The 19,531-nt window shown below is 47.2% G+C and overlaps 1 protein-coding gene across 1 annotated transcript in view; it reads right to left on the bottom strand.

Moving 5' to 3' along the window:
* Positions 1 to 1,369: 1,369 nt before the first annotated feature.
* The window catches only part of ARID1A (AT-rich interaction domain 1A), a 60,906-nt gene continuing 42,744 nt past the window's right edge, over positions 1,370 to 19,531 (bottom strand). The window contains exons 7-20 of the mRNA XM_063355622.1: positions 19,112 to 19,279; positions 18,171 to 18,486; positions 16,723 to 16,868; positions 16,527 to 16,636; positions 13,974 to 14,183; positions 13,216 to 13,423; positions 9,266 to 9,398; positions 8,706 to 8,878; positions 8,401 to 8,551; positions 8,111 to 8,242; positions 7,904 to 8,000; positions 5,573 to 6,446; positions 5,141 to 5,271; positions 1,370 to 4,318 (exon numbers count right to left, since the gene is read on the bottom strand). Coding sequence (XP_063211692.1) covers positions 2,594 to 4,318; positions 5,141 to 5,271; positions 5,573 to 6,446; positions 7,904 to 8,000; positions 8,111 to 8,242; positions 8,401 to 8,551; positions 8,706 to 8,878; positions 9,266 to 9,398; positions 13,216 to 13,423; positions 13,974 to 14,183; positions 16,527 to 16,636; positions 16,723 to 16,868; positions 18,171 to 18,486; positions 19,112 to 19,279 — 4,574 coding nt within the window. The 3' untranslated portion in view covers positions 1,370 to 2,593. The remainder of the gene's footprint in view (positions 4,319 to 5,140; positions 5,272 to 5,572; positions 6,447 to 7,903; positions 8,001 to 8,110; positions 8,243 to 8,400; positions 8,552 to 8,705; positions 8,879 to 9,265; positions 9,399 to 13,215; positions 13,424 to 13,973; positions 14,184 to 16,526; positions 16,637 to 16,722; positions 16,869 to 18,170; positions 18,487 to 19,111; positions 19,280 to 19,531) is intronic.

The following is a 19,531-nucleotide window of genomic DNA, read 5'->3' as shown; positions in this document are numbered from 1 at the left end:
TCATCTATGCCTTTTTTCTCTTAACCATTTTAGAAGTGTGAGAGGTGTATGTGTCTGCGTGCATGCAGCCGCTGAGGGAGCGGAATTACTCCCCTCAGATCAACTGGTTGTATAAATACCGGTAAAATGGGTAGTTAGCACCACTTGTGACTGTTCTTTCCATCCCAAATGTAGTATTTGCTTATGATTAAATTCACCGTAACATGAACACAGAAGCTGTACAAAAGCTGCTCACGTCACCTTCTTCAACCTTGCTGCTGAGGTCCTTTCTGTTTAGAAAAAGAAGTAAAACTTTTACATTAATCAGATTAAACAAAGCTCCTGGAGTACAGAACTAAATTATCAGAGAAGTCGGTTTTAAATCAACGACATTGTTGCAGAACAGCAAAGTCCAGCAGAATTCTTATCTCACAACTTGGTTTCCATTCAGTAATTTTTAAAGCCAAGGAAGCCCAGCACCATTCCTGTCTCTTAAGAAATCCGTTCTAAGGACTCTCCTCCTGCCGGGCAAAGAGCTCCTGCAATTCCTGATGATAAACAGACTTATTCAGAAAAGAGTCAGTTTGATTCTGGCACAATTACTTCCAGGAACCTGAAGTTTAAGAAATACAGCTAAGGGAGGGCTCGGGGAACTGAGAGCTTCCTAGGAGGGAAGTAGGGGGATAAAATGAGGTGATTTCTTCAAGAAAAATTACATTTGCCTTTAAAAAAGCTTCTCCTTTTTCTTTAACTGGCTCTTTTGCTTAAATGAGCTCGGTGCAGTTCCAGCTAGCCTACTTCTATTATCATGTGAGGATAAAGCTTCAGGCTAAATAAAATACCCATTTATTAACCCATGAAAACGCGCAGATTTTCATATGAAGAGCCTGAACTTTGGCCGTTTGCTGAAGGGCATCAGAGCTCTGTCCGCTGGAAAACCCCGTCCTCTGAAGGAAGTCAGAGTCCACACCGCGGTTCCAAGAAAATGTGAAAAATGCAAGGGGAATGAAAATTTTCCATTTTACAGAGCCGAAAGGGAACTGCCTCCCTTCCGAGCAACCGCCTTTCTCACCCTGGGAACTGTGCCTCTGCTGTAGCTTCACCTCACACTGCAAATCCACTCCTACCCGAGCCTAAGCCAGAACTCCGTCACTGAAACAAGCCCAACAGAGAAAACAGAGCCAGAGCACGTGGCATTTCGGCTCCCTAGAGCCAGATGGGACTTCGGCATCCCCAGGCACAGCCATAACACGCAGGACCTTTGAGGTCTCGGTGCTGCGTGGCGAGGAAGAGCTGACCTACAACATCACATCTACAAGACCTGCCAAGCGCTGAAGCGACCTCCCCACTCTCCTAATAAAAAAAACCCTTACAAACATCTTACCAAGATTTAATGTACATTTATTCTTAACACGTGGAACATATAGTATAAAGATTTCATACTGAATAAATGATATTCATTAAGCCAAAAAAGGAAAAAAGGGAGGAATTTACATCAAGTTTTTAGCTACATCGTCTGAAATACAAATATGCAGAATTCATCACTGAAAAATCTCAATTGTGTTTCTTCATCAGGAACTTCAACTGAACCTAGAACTTTTTCACACCTCGATTAGAAAGAAAACAAAAACAGGAAAAATAAACTATAAGTTGATTGGCTGCTGAGACAGCAATGACTTTATACACAGAGACCTGTACAGCATCCTCCAGGGAGGGATGTCTGGCAAGAGATTAAATAATTGTGTCTCGCTTTTGCAGGTCATCAACTCGTTAACTCGTCATACTATAAAGGGGAAGGGAGAGGGGGACAAAACTGCAAGGAATCTTAGGGTATGTGCAATGTACAACGTCATATATATATACACACGTGGCAGCGTTCGGGCTGCAGCTAAAGGTTAAAACCAGTTCTAAGAGGTGATCTCAGGGTTATTCATACAATCAAGGAGGAAGAGAGAAAGAGGTCAGGGTGTTGTAGGTTCACACATGATACTTTGGGGGAAAAGCCTTTTTTTCTCCTCAACATTAACTAAAAACATTTTTAAAAACTACAGCTTGCTGCTGATCCAGCGTTTTTTTCTTTTTTTTTTTTTCCATGTGAGACATTATTACAGTATGTTTACAGTTTAAGGTGTACAGTACATGAAGTTCTACACGCTACTGCACAGGCCTCCCTTGGACAAGGTCTGTTCACAACTGGTAACTTCTTGGTTCCTGCAAGATTGTGAATGTACAACGATAAACCACACAGAGTTCAGCAGTCACTTTTGTCCTTCAGAGTTTACCATTAAAAACAGTTATGAAAGTGGTGCCTGTCAATGTGATAACACGGCAAGTCGTTTTCCCCAAACTCACTGTAAACGACAGTAACTTTGGTTAAAATAAAAAAAGTCTTCTATGTAGACAGAACTTTGTCTCCTTTAATAAGGGATTCAGGACAAATTTGAAGGGCAGGGGAAGGGGAGAGGGATCGGGGACATCTTTCCCCGAGGGAGAAGCAGGACAGCGCAGGGCAGACAGTGGATTCTGAGGTGGTTTTGCATAAATAAAGGGCAACAGTCAGTTTCTAAGTTCTCCACTCACGCACACGCACACAGGGTCTCGGATCCCACAGCTGTCATGACTGGCCAATTAAAAACAGTACATCACAAATAACTTGTGAAACCAAAGAGTTCATCAAAGGCGACACGGAGATGTCCAACAGCCGCGATTCGTATAACGTGAACTCCGAGTGGTTCTCGTCCACCTTGGCCAGGGCGAGCAGCGCCCGAGCAGCTCGGCGCATCATGTCCACGCTCGTCGACTCAAAGGGTGGGTTCTGCATGTGCATCAAGCCGGCCTGGCTCTGCTGGAACTGCGTGGCGGCCAGGCTGTCCTCCAAGAAGCCCAGCAAGTTGCCAATGCTGCCCTTCTGCACAGCAATTGCTCTTGCTGCCAGGCTGTCCCCCTGTGCCAAGTTGGCCAGTAGTACCACAGCCATCTCTCGACACACCGGGTTCTTTCTGTCACTAAGGAACCGCACCATGGTGCTGTACAGCTTCTCCAAGCGACTGAAGGGGGGAGTCGCAAGAATCAAATCCACGTTGTTGTCCTGGATGCTGAGTTTGCTGAGTGTTTCCAAAACCAGTCTCTGAGGGGAGAGGACCGCATTGGGCCCCAGTGTTGGAAAGGGATCCTGGGCCTCTGCTGACGGACATACTGCCCAGTGGAGGAGTCCATCCAGGATAGGCAAACAGATGCTTTCCGGGTAAGGGGAGAGGTCCAGCTGGCCAGAAATGTTGGCCAACGTGACCAGGGTATTTTCGCGCAGCATCTCCAAGCAGTCCCACCACCACTCCACCTTGTTGCAGCTCACCCCTTGGTCCTGCTCCTCCTCTTTCTCATAGGTCAGGGGGGCCTGTTTGCGTTCTGGATGCTTGTGGTGTAAGAGAATCAGTTTCCCTAGAATCAGCAGCAGCCCGGGATGTTTAGACATTTCAAAGTCGTTGCCCGGCACAAACGATAAACTCCTGATGATGTTCGAGACGCAGATGCAGCGCTTCGCCAGAGAGTCCTGCCAGTCTAGGAGGGTGCAGAGGGGCGTCTCGTCTTTACTGTGAGGTTCGTCCTCCAGAATTTTTATATTTCTGTGGCTCTGAGCTGGACTAATGCCAAAGGGAAACTTGCTGCTTTCTTTCGCCGTTTCCAAAGCTTTGACCTCTTCCTCCTCCCCTGCCAGGGAGCCCGGACGTGCCGAAAGCATGTCATCCATGGTGGCAGTTATCCTTTTCTCCGAGGAGCTGTCGGATGGAGGAGTCTCTCCTTCCCTGGTGCTGGGATTGCTCTCAGCTGCTGAACGTTTCCTCAAGACAGAGTTGCAGGAAGCTCGTTTATGAGTCAAAGGTAGCTCCGTCTTGCTCTCAAAGTGGGTCTGAATGTGCTCGGTGGTGTCTCCGCCGCCAATCCGCCAGTGCAGCAGCCCGCTTTCAAACTCCTGCACTCGCCCCAACTTGTCGGAATAATCTACCACAAAGGGGTCGTTTTTCTGCACAACTTTGACTGGAAGCTTGTCAAATTTACTAACTAGTTTTTCCTCGCTGCTCTCTAGAGGTGCTTTGTCCTTGCTCGAAAACGCAGCCTCCTCCTCTTCCTCATCCTCTTCTTCCTCCTCACAGTTCAGGCTCCGTGGTTCATCATCCTCCTCCCCTTCTTCATGAGAGGAAGCTGAAGATTTGCAGAACCTTTCGGGATCTAATAGTGTTCTTTGCCCTGGGTCTCCCACCTCGTATTCCTTCAGGATTCCAAAGATCTCGATCAGGCAGCGCCGGAAATACTCCACCAAGAGTTCCAGCAAGCCTGGCAGCTACGAGGGAGGAGAAAAACGGGAGGGGAAGGAAGGAAGGGAACAGTGATCAGAAAACAACTTAGGCCAACACGAGTAACTGGGAAAGCAGGGCGAAAAGGGCTAAGAATCTAAGCAGTGCTGTTAATTAACAGGTTCTTTTCACGCTGGCAACAAACCGTTTGGAAAAGAAAGCTTTCTATCCCCTGAGAAAAGGAACAAACGTAAAACCAGGTACTGACTGTCAGTATCCAGGCCGCCCCCGCTCCACACACACATACCTGTGCAAACGCACAGGGGCTCTTGGTTTTACCTCCCCTCTGGTTAATACACAGGGAGGCGAAGGGCAAAACAGCCTTTAGAGTATCTCCCAGCAGTTTTTACAACAGCCACAGGGGCACGGGGCAGCTGACTGAGAGAGGCTGGCCCCTCCGGACTGGCATCCCAGCCTCGCTGCGCACTGTCCCAGGGCAAAGACAGAGCCAGAGGTGAACGAACACCATCAACGCCCAAAAATACATGTGGCCTCCAGCCTTCCGTAGCGCTCTCGCTGCAAAGTCCACTGTTATTCACTTTCTCTGTTACAGGAGCAATACACCTCACCAGAGAGGAGAGAACACACGCTTGCACACCAACAAACCTATCGATTACACGGGACAGAGAATCACCAGCGCACAGCGACGCAGACCCCGTGCTCTCTGCAGACCTGGCATGCTCCGCAGGTACCGGACATTTGGGAATCTGGCCCTACAAGGGCACGAGCTGCTTGTTGCTGTCTCGCTGACAGAAAACCCTACAAAATTAGCACTTCAAAGACCTGCATCAGAGAGCATCTGCACCCACCTGGCTGAGGTTGAAGGTCATTATGCTGTTGTCATCATAGAGCAGGATGTTTATGGTATCTAAGGCCCACGTACTTTCAGCTAGCAGCCCAGACTTCAGAGACATCATCACTCTCCAGGCTTCAGGAGTTCCTGTAACATAAACACATGATACTTCCAGCTCCTGGAGTTTAAAAACAAAAAAGGAGATACTTGATACCACTTTCTGGACCTATGAAGAGCAGAGCCTGTTTAAGATGATGTAGAGACTGTATGTACAGCAATCTCTCCGCAGACAATGCCAAAATGATGTCTGAAAACACAACTAACTTGCAAAAATACAATTATTTCAAAGCCGGCAGAGCCCTTCCACATGGCAGTACTGTATCAAAGGGCAACGGCAGCATCCAGCCCCTCGACAGGCACAAGCAGAAAAGCAGGAGTTTCCTCTTACCAATATCTTTTGCTGTCAGCCGCCTCCTCTGCTTCAACACAGGTTGTGTAGCTTCTACTGATCCCGGAGGGAAGGTGATGTCTCGCCGGATCATGGGAGGCTGTACAGCTGCTGGTGTTATGTGCGAGGCGGGGACTGGCGGTCCTGCCTTCTGCATTTTCATCCCCGAGTGCAGGAATGGAGATTTGCTAGGAGAAGTGCGATTCTCCAGAGGTCTGGGCAGAGGTGCTGGGCTGGATACCTGAGGAATGTGATTCTGCATGCTAGGGGGGGTCTGGTAGTTAGACTGGGGGGGCCTAGTCATTGGGGGCACGGGGGCAGAGGGACCATAAGCAGGTTGCCGGTTCCCATGGGAAGGCCATGGTCCCTCATGGTTGACCCTCTGGTCTGAATGCAGAATTTCATCTGTTCGAGTCACTCCGTGATAAGCAGGCCCCTGGGGCGCAGAGCCGGTGCTCTGCCGATTCGGATAGCTGTACCCTATTTCGTTGCGCCCTTGCCACATGGCACCTTGCTGCGGGCCCTCTGGAGTAGACTGTAAGGGACCACCCATCATCTGAGGAGGCATGTTTTGCTGAGCATTGGAGCCTGGGGGAGCCGAGACCCTGTCTCTGCCAAATTGGAATGGGAACTGGTTCTGTGGCCCTCCGGCAGATCGGCGGTCAGCAGCAGGGTATGTACTCCCATACTGGTTATACAGGTCCTGCTGTGGAGACGGCTGTGCAGTTTGCTGCTGGCTCGGTTGCTGGGTCTGTGCTGGAGGCAGCTGCTGCTGCGTCTGCCCCTGCCCGGTGCTGTACGGTACGTTGTACATCTCCCCTTCGTGTCGCTTAGCGGGCGGGCCGTAGCTGCCATCCATCGGTCGCTTGTAATTCTACAGGGGAAAATAAAAGCATCGACAACATGAGATTATCTACTTAGAAACAAGCAACCCAAACCTCTGTGGGTAGAGCTACTCGGAGCCAGAGGATATGCCCTGCGGCATGGTCTGTAAGCGGGCAAGACTTGTCTCGTTGTCAGCCATATCCAATGTGAAGTTGGATCAGTCTTTCAGCTTCACAAGCCAAGACCAATTCCTTGTGGCTGGCTGGGTAGTTTCCTTGTGGATTCTACAAGGATGCCTTGGGGGCAGAAGTCTGCCCACAGAAAGGACTTTCCTGGAGAAAAGACTCGGCTCTGCTATACATTCACCACAAACCAAACTGTGCACAGGTGCTCGTTTCCTTTCACGTCCAGGAATTTTATCAGACCACATTTCTCTTAGATTTCCCAGAAAAACAGAGGTTTCTGCGGAAGCACCAAACAAAATGCATTAAAAACTGTTGTACTTCCCGCTTCTTCCTTTCCTGTAGATTTCAAAACACATCACTGAAAGGAGCAAGACCTATTCTCCTCTCTACTTCTTTTAAGTGCAAATGGAGAAAACAGTCAATTGCCGAGACAAAAATCCAAGATCTCTTGCCTCCAAGGGTCTATGCTCTAGCCACTACACAGTCTATTCAGAAGCTCCACGGTCATGACTGGCTTCAGATGGAGCTCTAGGGCTTCAAAGATGACAAGTACCAGAGTAACTCGAACTCTTGGCTCAGAGCCCCGTGGCTCTGGTTGCAGAGCCAAACTGCAGAGCAGTTGGAATTATTCTTAGCACAGCTCAGCGAATGCCCTCTCTACACTCTCCTAAACCAGAGGACTCAAAATTATCAGGAAAACATTATGGGTCCTGGCACTGATACAAAGAGCAAGTCATATATAAGGATTATGGAGAGAGATATATGTTCATTCAAACTCTGTCCTGAAACAAACCTGATGTTTCCGAGATCAGCGAGTAGGAGGCAGTAGGGCAGTGGAGGCAGGTCTGAAGCCTCTGTCTGCAGGCTCAGTAAGGCAAAGACATGAAAAGAGCCCTGGGCTGTGCAGAATGATCCACCTGAAACAGCTCCCCAAGGACTTGCTCCAAACAAACTCATCTCGTCACTCGGACCAGAAGTGTTACAGAAACACAATGGGATTCAGAAAGTTCCAGAGGGGCAGAGAAGCCCAATAAAGCTTCTCGATCTCCTGCTGCCTGACCAGAGCACACATATCTGCAAACTGCACAACCAGAACATTGTTTTGCTAACACAACACTGGAAACGCTAACTAAAACTTATTTAAACTATTTGAAACCTGGGGTGGGTGGGGGGAAGCCTCCTGTATAAGGTACTTAATTCTATACATTCATAAAGCAAACGCACAGCCCACTGAGTTTTCATCCTCCCCTTTTCACAAATTTCACAGACAAAACTCTACTGTCTCTCAGTCAAAGAAATCAGACACTTTTTGGTACTCTACCTGCTGTTGCTGTTGATACATGGTAGTTTGCTGGCTAGGGAAGGGGCTGCCCGAGGATGTGCCTTGAGTGGAGAATTGATTGCCATAGGAATCATGTCTGGAGAAGAAACAGATGCGTTACTTGTCTGATCAGATGCATGCTTCACTTTCACAGTCTCAGAACTCTCTAACTGGGAAGAGCCGTTTGTGGCAACACCCCGCACAGACCTTTGCTGCTGCTGCTGCTGCTGCGGGTAGCGGCTGGGAGAGTACATCCCCGATTCCGGGGTGGAAGGCATGATGTTTGGCTGCGGAGTTCCGGTTGCTAAGTTGCCTTCAGGTCCCATGCCAGGCTCCGTCCTACATGGAAACAAAGAGAAAAACCCCACACGTCCACTTAAATTCACCCTTGCTCCTCAAATGGAAAAGGATGATCAGCAAAGTCACAGTAGTGAAGAGAGAATGATCATTTCACACGGGCCAAGCGAACGGGGACGTCAGCAGGTTCAAGTACCCACCTCACTCTGTCGTAAGGACCTCCGTAGGAATAGTGTTGCCGCTGTCCCATGGCCATGTTACCCATCCCTGGACCTGCAGCACGATTGTAAGGGTCACCCATACCACTGTTGGGGCCCTGCCCTGAGGACATGAAGGGATCGCTTCCTGGAGCTGAAATATTGAAATAAAGACCAATAAACATGTCTACCTCTGCCTTAGAAAGATACATCCCATCTTCTGGGCGAGCGGAAGGTCTCCTACAGCATATTCCAGCATACAGCCAGATACAGGGAAAAGGGAGAGGAGCACAAAAGGACTTCCTCACCTTTCCTCATACTGCTGTAAGGATCTTTATTTGGCTCGTAAGACATGCGACCCATCATGTCGGAGGTATTCATGCTGGGCTGGTACCCTGGATTTGGAGTCATGGAGTTCCGTTTCTGGAACGTAGGATCACTACCATCTGCAAAGGCATCCTGTAGGCCCACTGAGTTACTCCTGATTAAAAAAAAAAAAAAAAACAAAAAAAAACCCAAACACAAAATTAGAGAGGTCCATGATGCTCCTCTACATACTTTTCCCCACATGTTCCCTTCTCAGGTGCTGCCATCCCCTAGAAGGACCACAGCCATGCTCCTCCAACACAGGCATGAAGAACTGCCCCTCTACAGCACTGTGCTCGGATCCAATCCCAAAATAACTATTATTTACACATACATGCAGAGTCAACAATGTTGCTGTGAGCCATTAACAAAGGAGCAAAGCCATGGAGCTCCACCAAAACAGGTACTCAAGTCTCCAGTCATCTGCAGTAATGACCCAGAAGCTACCTCACATTCACAGCTTGCATCCAGCATAGTGGAAGAGGGTGCAATGGTTTCATACCTGATGCCTGGCAAAGGGGGCATCTGACTGTGTGGCGTAGATGCTGGAGTTGGTGGCTTCAAGTCTCCTCCTTCTGCCATGGAGCTGCTGGTGGACTGAGGTGTCTGAGGACCCTGCATTGAGCCTGAACCCGCTGCAAAAACAAAAACGTGGTGTGAGTAGCTTTGCACCCTACAGATGCAACCCAGAACCTCCCAGAACATCAGCCCCAAGAACAGAGAGCAAAGAGTCTTTCAAAGAAAGAGGGAGATGAAACATCACCAAAAAAGTTCAAGGAGCTCCACACTGCAAGGACTTCCCAGAAGAACCACGTACAGTGATGTAAAGCCGAGAGGACATGTTCGTTTTCATCATGCCTTTGTTCTTAACTACATTACCTTTTACACACCATGCCACCACTGTGGCATGTTGCCCAGGCTATCTAGTTTCAAAGGCTGGTGCTCTATAGTGCATCATGCAGCATCGAATACGGTCCTCCTTGACAAGTGACAACCACTGACTCATCACATTCACTTTCTACCCAGAAAGAAGGTGGGTTTAAGCCCTCTCCTGGAAGTCTCAGAGTCTTTCTAGTGATGGAAACTCCAGGACGTCAGCTGAAGTCACCAAGTAGCTCTGAACAAGGCTCCTCTGTCTGCTCTGCCCTTCGAGAGGGGTTAATTCATGCAGGTTAATTCAAGCACCACTCCCAAGGATTCCTGGAACAGGGAATGCCGGAGAGGCCGGATCTTTCACTGAATGACAAAACCCGTCCAGCAAGTTCCCTGGCTCTGTATGGGTTGCTTTACGCTACAGTAAGCTTTCATCAAAAATCCCAGGCCGTCATGTGTAATCCAGCTGTGCCGTCAGCTCTAGGAGCTCTCCTCTGCCCAGGGATCGCTGTGACACTGTCAGCTCTCAGGTTCATATGCTCCTCGCAGCTGGCAAGAGCTGAACTCTTAATTAATGTTTCCATTAGTTACCATCCCCAGCACCCGATATCCCTCAGCTTCAGCCCTGCTGGTTGATGAGTCATTTCAGCTATTCATTAAAATCCTCCGAGGTCACGTCCAGGGCATGTTTGTTTACACCCCACCTTCCTGGCACCCTGTCCTCTTCTCCGCGACTCCCTCCCAACCCGGGGAGGTCTCAGGAGAAGGAAGGGCAGAGACAAGCTCAGCGGGGAGTTTCATTCATTGGCCCTCCCCGCCGTTCTCCTTCCCTCGTCAGCAGCGGTTCAGCTCCACTCACTTCCCCCAGGAATTCACTGCTCGTCTCCGTTTGTAATGCTGGCATCGGCAGGAAGAGGCCTCGAGACATTCCCTGCGTCGCTGCCATTTGGTGTTTGTCCCCACCCCCTGCCGTCACTCCCACTCACAAATTTACACACAGTTGGAGCCGGGCCAGTTCCATGCTCTGGGAATTAAAACCCAACGGCAGACTGATTACACCTCCCCAGGGACACGCTGGAGTTTGCGAGCAGGAACCCAACGTGGTTTGCAGGAAACATGCAGGCGAGTGCCCACGAGGCAGCACCCAGGTCCACTCTACAAGGGCTTTCTGTGAACGTTTTTGAGTTCTGAGGGTTCCACTGCATGGAAAGCAGCTCCAGCACCCAGAGCTCTGCCTAGATTGTCCCGCAAGGCCTTTAGATGCTCTGCAGCCTCAAAAAGCGGTCAATGGAGAATTGTGCAGTGCAATCCTCATCATCCACAAAGTTATGCAGAAGTTCATTTGACAGAACAGGCTGAAATGAAGTGTAAGCCAACGCCAACAGGTTATAAAATCTGCAAGGAGACCAAAGCACGTGTGTCTGTGTGGGATGACACAGCCCTTCATCCACATGACGGGACTTCAAAATGCCCCACTGTTGTCCATTTGGATTTCAAACAGGGAAGTTATTCTCCATAAAGGCGATTTGTTGGGAGACAGGCAAATGCATGCAAGTCTGGAGGACGCTGGTTCAGTGGGGCCTCAGCGACCCACCGGAACAGGAGCGCCTACTGGGACTCAATGCTCCTCTAAGGCTCTAAAGTCTGGAGCTGAGGTTGGGAAAGCCGTTTGTGTTGTGTCCTACACCCTCAGGTCCTGTCGATTCAGGAGAACAAGAGAGAAGAAGAAAAGGAAAGTGAAAAGGGAGTGTGAACATGCTGAGCGACACGGCTTAAAGGATCAGAACAACCAACCATGCTTCAGGGCTGCCTCTGCATATTCCTAGTTGCAGGAGTCTGGAGTAAGAGAAGTGGAGAGAAGAGTTTAAATAGGAAATACAGCACAGTCCTCCCACAGCAGGAATCAAACGCGTGGACTAAGTCAACAGAGCTGCACAAACGCTCAGAATTTGCGATAGCCGCCCTGCAAACTCCTACTGCTGATGTGCTGAAGCAAGAAATCGCCTGTACCACGGCCCAGAAGGCAGACTCACAACCTTCACATACCACCGTATCAGTTAAAATAAAATAAAAATTGATGCACCATCTAATCCGTTCTGACAGGCATCTAGTGCTAACAAAAAGTTTTAAATGGCTTCCTGAAAGTCTCAGCCCTCTCCAAATAAACTCCAAACGCTCTTAACGTCTTTGTTTCACTGCCCAGTATCTCAGGGGGGAGAAGAAAGAGGTTTTTGGAAAGAAAGCGGGGATAGATTTGTGGTCTATTTTAAGCGGAACTCAGACACCACTTTAGACAGAAGTTTAGTCTAATGACACAAAAGTTGCTTTATCTTGCAGAATACACCAAGGTTGAAGCTACACTGGGACAGGTTTCCTGACTAGTGAAAAGACATGATTTAGTTTTTTAAAAAAACAACAGACTGTAACTGAGAAGACAGATAAATGTAGTTGCCAACAGGATATTCGGACAAGCACACTGTCGATCAAGGGCTTTGCAGGGCTGAGACGCGACTGCAGTACAATCAAAAAAGGGTTCATTATTCCACTCCTCAGGAGCTAGACAAAGATGATGCCAGGTTTCAGAACCAAAAAGGCATTTTTTGCAAACATTACAGGAACTTCAAAGCAGACAAAGTTTTTATTTCACCTACACGAACAGGCTCCTGACCAGAAAAAGCATCTGAAGGTTTTACTTTATAAGAGAAACTGGAAAATTGAATCTTAAAGGGTTGGCAAGTTCAGCAGCAATTCAAGCAATGAACTCAATGCAAATGAGACAGAAACGATCAGACTTTCTGAAGACTAAAGAGTACAGCATGCACTGCTAGCCTGGACATTTTCTCCTATTTTTTCTTGTTTGTTTGTTTCTCGAATTGAACACTATGCTTAAATATTTGGAAACTGGAGCACCCCATCAAATCTGAAACAACCGTAGAAGTTCATTTTAAAGAGCCTGAATTCTAGAGCATGCAATTTGTAACAGGCTTATGAAGCTCTCCTGGCACAAAGCCCCAGAAAGTCCTCACCATCTTCTGCTGAAGACAGTAAGAAGCAATTCATGAGGAAGACAAGTGCACGCCCACATCAAGCGTTTGCTCCCAGAAGGTACCACCTGCATAGCCAAAACAAGTCCAACTTTTCTAGCAAGTTCCCAAAGCTAAGCAGTAACAACGAGGGCTGCTGGTAGGATGTGCAGAGATCACCTTGAAGGGATAACTCCAGACTTCTCTCTCCACCAGATTCTCATCAGGCAGCGATGTACTGGTATGCACAGAGGTGCATGTGTATTCATATGTGTATCTTTTTATGTTTTCCTTTTTCTTAAACTTAGTACAGGGGTGGGACACACAAAAACTGAACTATCCCAAGAGGCTTGACTTATTCCCAGTATCATTCACTCCCACATTATTAAAGTATTTAATCTACACAACCGGAGAACATCTAATTAGAAACAGACACAGGGGCTTTGTAGAAGTTTGGAACCAGCCTGGCCCGCAGGACATAGAGTCCAGCGTACAGTGCCAGAGATCCTCCGGTTCAAACAGGCATTGCGCACCTTAGACCCGTGTCTAAACTCACCTGGAGACGGAGGCTGTATCTTAGTCTGAGACTTCTTTGAATCGGCAGCTGCAAAGATATCTGGAGGGGGATCTTCGCCTCGCTCAATCTTGCACTCAAAGGCATAGAGACACTGGATGTACTGCTTCTTCAAAGAACTAGCTGCGCTGCTGGACGTGCCCACATTGAGATTTGTGGCTAACTCACGCCATTTCTTGTTTTTGTTGACCTGCACAACCAAACAAGAGGCTCTAAACTCAAAATCCCAGCTGCTTCTCCTCCAAGAAATTTTCCCGGGGAGAAATCAACACTTTCCAGCTAAAACAAAGGATGCAATAAGGGCTAAGCAGAGCAGATGTGTTCAAAACCCAAAACTAGTATCTTCTCTTCCTCACCTGCATAAAACTTTTCAAACAGGGACAGACTGCAAATCAAATTAGCCATGAGGTCAGTTGACAGCCAGATGCAAAGACAATGACAGCGCCACCAAACTTTGCACTGGGCAACGCGGGGAGGGGCGGAAAAAGCACTTGAACTGAATCTCTCCACAGATTGTTCTCAACCAGACAACGGGAGAGCGGACATTTGGCTCACTTAAAGGATGCTGGGTTTTACAAGCATTGTTTAAAAAAATAAAAAGAAAAGAAACACAGCTAAATGGAGAAAGTCACTGCTTACATCTAGCTACAAAGCCAACTCTGAATTCTGTTGCCCATTGGCTTGTGAACCACAAGACGGTGGGCAGCCCTGAACATAGCCACCAGCCGCCGGACACTCACCTGAGTCAATCCTCCAATCTCCTTCACTGAGATGTAGAGCCGGTAAAGGTCCAAGGGTTTCCTGCCTACCGCTGGGAGATTGGTCATGCCCATGGCCTTCTCTTCAGTAAAGGCCAGGTAACGATCTACCCAGATCTTCCTCTCAGGCTCACCACCCAGCTCATAGAGTTTGGTGATCTTCTCATTGGTTGTAGTAGAGGAACTGGACTTCTAGGAGAAGGAAAGAGGTATCAGGACTGAGCAGCACAAAAGCAGCTAGTTCACATCCAACATGGTTTCAAAAAAGTGGTCAGATAAGAGTTCAAAGTTCTGCTGTTATATTGCGAACGGCTTTTTATTAGACCTACGCTTGTCTCAGATCAACGTCAGGCAAGTATTATTCGACAAAGTTATCAAAAAAACCAGCTGCTACTCAGGGAACTCACAGAATACATATTTTTAAAAAGTGAAAGGTTTCAGGAATGCTACAGAAACCAAACAAACCTCAAGGAGAATTTGCAGAGAGCCATCTCTCTGAGACATCCTTTGTGGGCTCATCTGCTAAATATGAAAACATCTAAGTCAACTGCAAATGAGATTAGAGGCACCGGTCTGACCAACGTGTGCGAGGGGCTCCCCACAAGGACCATCGCCCTTCCCTTGCCTATTCCCTGACAGGAGCGCAGAAATCTCCTGCTACCCAGATACAACGTAAGCTCCCATACTGGTTTGCTGGGGAGCTATCACTGGCGTGTCAGCATCCAGGAAAACTGATATGGAGAGGTATCACAGGAATCTGGAATACGAGTTCACAGCTATGAAGTATGAGTACCACACACCAGTTCCTACACATCCGATTCACCGAATTGTCTGTCTATTTAGAGGCAAAACCTGTGGTCCTGCACCTCGCCTGCCTTGACCCAAGTCTTTTGATGTAGTGCATGAGCATGTTATTTTGTCTTTTTCCACATGGATCACATACCCTTGGAGTAAAGGCAGAAACGATTTTGGCACTCCAAATGCTTTCTTAAAAATGGACTTCCAAAATAGAAGTGAACTTCAAATCTGATGTTGTTTTAGACGAACCCCTAAACCCCAGACTGAGTGTTTTCCTTAGCACGAGACAATCCTTGAACTGCACAGACCAGGAGGACAGAAAAACCCTTATTTGTAGCTTCTGGCATCTCCTAGCCCAAGACCATTCAAGTCCTTCTTTGTCATAAGTAGAAAGGCAGATGCCAGAACACATGAGCAAAAATGAGAGATCTTCTGAATCCTCTGGCAGACTGCTGGTGGTACAGGTGTCAAACTTGCAGAGCGTGTATTTTCCTTCACATTGTGAAAGAGGAGACTACAGGCTCAGAAACTGCTTTTTTTGGTGGTTCTTTTGAAACCGGTAGCAGTAATGCAAAGAAAAATACTCCCTGAAGAACTTGTTTGCCTCCCTCTTCTGGCTTTAACACAGGATTAGTAAGAGGTCTGTTTGTGAAACAACTGTAACACTTTAGCGTACCACCTCCCAGCTGAGAGGTGATAACTGAGGAGCTCCAAGCCTACACCAGACACACACTCAGGTTTGTTTACACTTCTTTTGGCAGTTTCACTGTGGCAGGTGATAATTCCTAATACTAAATTGTTTTGCAAGTGAAATTGATTACTCCCAAAGGACTAGGAAATGCTCCCGTTCATTTCTGAACACTTTATAAATCCCAGAAGTAAAACTCTCAGTTGTTTGAATTTTCCTGATAAATCCTGAAGAACCTCTTAGAACCACTGGCGCAGTTCAAACACAGCCAGCGCTGGACACACGAAGCGTAATTCATGTTGAATCTCCTTACACTGAGCAATTCAACTATGTGGTCTTTACCTTTACACTTCTGATTCAAGCTACAGTCTAATTAGCTCTTCACAGGATCTGTGAGTGGGATAAAGCTGACCCAAAGGTGCATCTGTTCAGGTACCTTCTCCCCAGTCAATCAAGACTAGCCCACAATTGAAGTGAGAACATATAAATAACGCGTGCCAGGCATAGGTTAGAAATTCTAGATAAAGGCTTGAACTCATGAGTTGTAAATAGGGGAGGGCGCGTGAATTCCAACAGAGAAGTCCCTTTCCTGGCCCTCCTGAGGGCTAGTGGGTCTCTGTAGGGGATGGCAGAGTTCAGGCTCCTCAAGAGTCCTGTACTGCTATTAACACATGTGGGTATTTGGTGGTTTATTGCAAATATAGCCAGAGCCTACTCTAAAACACACATACATACGTTTGGAAATGCTTACTTCTTTAATTATGCTCCAAAACGTAACAGACGCCACAAGAGGATATCCCACTCACTCGCTACACGCGTTAGAACCATGGTCACAAGCAACAGTCAGATCACATACTACAAGGACAATCACGCAAATGAGAAGTCTGTTCAGGGTAAGGAGGACGAATCAAATTAGGTTTCTCTCAGGAGCCACACTCACTACTACTAGATGGATGCACTGTTCAATCCAAGTTAAGATGCAATGGTTTGACATCCCTGAATGCTGAAGAGGACACGAGTCATTAAAAACGAAATCCAAAACATTTTACCTTTGACTTGGATTCTGTTTTTGGCGTCCCATCTGCCTTATTGTTCATTTTAGTTGCAGGTGTTAATTTGACATCCCCAAGACCCATCATTTCAGGGCTTGCTGCCATCCCTAGGAAGTTAAAAGAACCTTTAAGACTGATTTTCAATCCAGTACAACAAAATCAATGCCATGGCTAACAGTCCGCACTGACTTACCTGCAGAGTTGTTCGCCATATTCCCCCCCATCGGGTAGGGTGGGCCCTGGGGGTTTATCATGCCAGCCATACTGTTAATTCCCTGTCCATAAGGAGGTCCAGTGCCCATCATTCCCCCTTGGTTCATGTTGGGATAACCAGGAGGCCTGGAGAAGTCAAGGAAGAAACAGACATTTACCCCAAATACTAAGCATTAAGATCTTGTTTTCTAATGAAGCAGGTTTGCTAAAAGAAACCTCCTACAAAGGAGCGGAGAAGTGACTTTCTCCAGCTCACTTTTCCAGCAAAAGACCGAAGATCAGGTGCTCTTTTAAAGCTTAGCTACCCTTGAGCCCAAGGCTCATTCTCAAAAGCAAAGGGGATGCAAACCATTTCGAAAGAGGGACTTCAGTTCTGAACGTTTTCACCCTTGATCTTGTTCTACCACATCCCCAAACTGAACTTCATTTCAGTTGTTAAGCCACCTTTATAGGGCAGAACAGATCTGCAAATACTGCAGCCTTGTGCGTTTAAGTGAGAATATATTATTTGTAGAGATGGACAGTGTAGTTCTCCGGCCACATTTAATGATTTTTCTTTATTTCTTTCTGTTTTGTTACCCATACAAGCTACACTATTTTACGTGTCTCAGAAAACCTCATAGACAACTCTCGTTCAGACTTGTTACTCAAAGGGACAGGCTTTGATGCCTTTATTTGGCATTTGGGAACTTGACCTCCTGGCAGCCATAGGTAACATCAGACAGTGAACTGCAGAAGCAGTCGTTAAGTCAGGATAAAGACCACAATGCCCAGTCAGACAACAAATATATCTAACAGCTTTACTGGGAAAACCCAATTTACAAGTCCAGGGCTCACAAGGCATTCTGGTAGGCCACATACACCTACTCTGAAATGGGCAGTGGAAAAAAAAAAAAAAAAAACCAAAAACAACACAAAAAAACCCCACAACCACAGAAAATAGTTGCAAAGTTCAGTGCTGAATTCCAGCTCCCTTTCCCACAGCTGCTCATCAAGGCCCTAAAAGGAAGAAGTTCATTACACTGGACAAGTAATGCCTTGGTTCCATGCAGCTGGATGGCTTTCTGCTGGATTTATGGGCTTTACCACACACGCAGCGTCTTTTAAGTCACCCATGTAACAAAGACGACCAGAAAGCGAAAACAACTGAAGGGATCTCAGAGTTAAATAGATTTCACCTATGAATATTAAAAATTCCCTAAGCATGTAATTAATGATGTATTCCAACACACTGCCTGTCCATTCAAGCTTTATGCTCTTCCTTTTTTAACACTTAAGACTGATGAAAAAGTCTCCAAGAAGGGCAAACCTTCAAGGAAGCGTATGTTCAGTATGACCCCAATTTTGGGTTGTTCCACCCACAGCTCTGAAACCTAGATCTGACGTAGGGAAGGGACTTCAGAGACCAGGGAGAATCTCATTCCTTACCTGTTCTGGATGGAGTTGGCAGCAGCGTGCATGGCAGCGGCAGCCGCTTCTTGTGCTTTGCGATTCATGCCACCTGGTGGGGGGCACATCCCGGTCCCCACCTGAGGTGGCATATTCGCCATGTTAGGTCCATAAGGTCTGTTCCCCATGGCTGCATGGCTCATCCTGCCTGGAGGAAGCCCGCTGTACGGCGGCACACCAGTCTGCCCGTGCATCTGGCTTCCTGCTCCCATGGGATTCATGCTTCCTCCCATTCCTGGACTGGGGTAGTTGGCATTGGACATCGCATTGTAGTTTGGCTGCCTGGGATAACCTCCTAAGGAGATAAAAAGAGGGGAAGACAACATCGTTCAACTAGTTAGTTTATGAATCACCATAAAAAAATCTTCTATCAGCAAATATTTAAAGATCACTAACAGAGATGAGGGGGAGTGTTAACACCTCAACAAAAAGTCAAAGTACTTGGATATAAGCCACAGAAAATGTGTTTTGACATAGCCAAGTAACAACATCGATTCAAAAGCTGCCTGAAACTCTCCCAAACCTCAACCGAGCAGAACGAGGTAAATGGTCCAGGATAGGATGCAAAAAACTCACTTAACCCTTTCCAAAACATACAAGACTCAATTTTCTTTCTCTCCAAAGAGAACTGGCCAGTCCTCTCTATTACATTGCATGCACAACGTCCATCTTTTTAAGTGAGGAGGAAGGATCCTACATTTAGACGTACAACTAGCCCTGAAAGCAACGTATTTCATCAATCTCAACACAAACAAAGCACACTTCCTTCCAGCTCATAAGCAGTGCACTATTTTGTATTACCCACACATTAAGAGGGGACAAATAAGAACGGTTTATCAAAGACAAGATGTTACAATAGAGAGAGGCCTTTTCTATTTGCTGAGCTCAGTTGCCACCTTGAGGAGCTGACTGTGCCTCACCTTGTGGTCCGTACTGCCCACCCTGGGGTCCGTAGCTTCCCATGGAGTTCTGCTGGTATGGCCCCATTCCAGCGTGCATCTGTCCTCCAGAAGACTGACGGGGAGATAAGGCTGAGCCGGGCTGGGGTGAGCTGTACTGGGGCATCTGAGGGTTCCTCTGCATGTAACCTGTTCACCCAGGGAGAGGAGCAGGCAGTTATTAGTGCAAAGGATCCAGAGGTACCACTGGACACACGTGTTCTTAGGTAACAGCAACCCCCAGGACCCACTAACAAAATCCTTTCGGCAACAGCCTAGACAGATTTTACAGTGGTTGCTATTAAGGAGCCAGTGTTATCTGCTAAGATAACAGATCCAATTTCCTGGTTTAACCAGAAAAAAAAAACAAAACAAAACAAAACCAACTTCATGTCACAGGAG

Source organism: Chroicocephalus ridibundus, chromosome 19 (genome assembly GCF_963924245.1).
Source record: "Chroicocephalus ridibundus chromosome 19, bChrRid1.1, whole genome shotgun sequence".
NCBI classification, from domain to species: Eukaryota; Metazoa; Chordata; class Aves; order Charadriiformes; family Laridae; genus Chroicocephalus; species Chroicocephalus ridibundus.
Note: the sequence above shows the minus strand (reverse complement) of the source record. Positions and strands in the feature narration are given on the sequence as shown.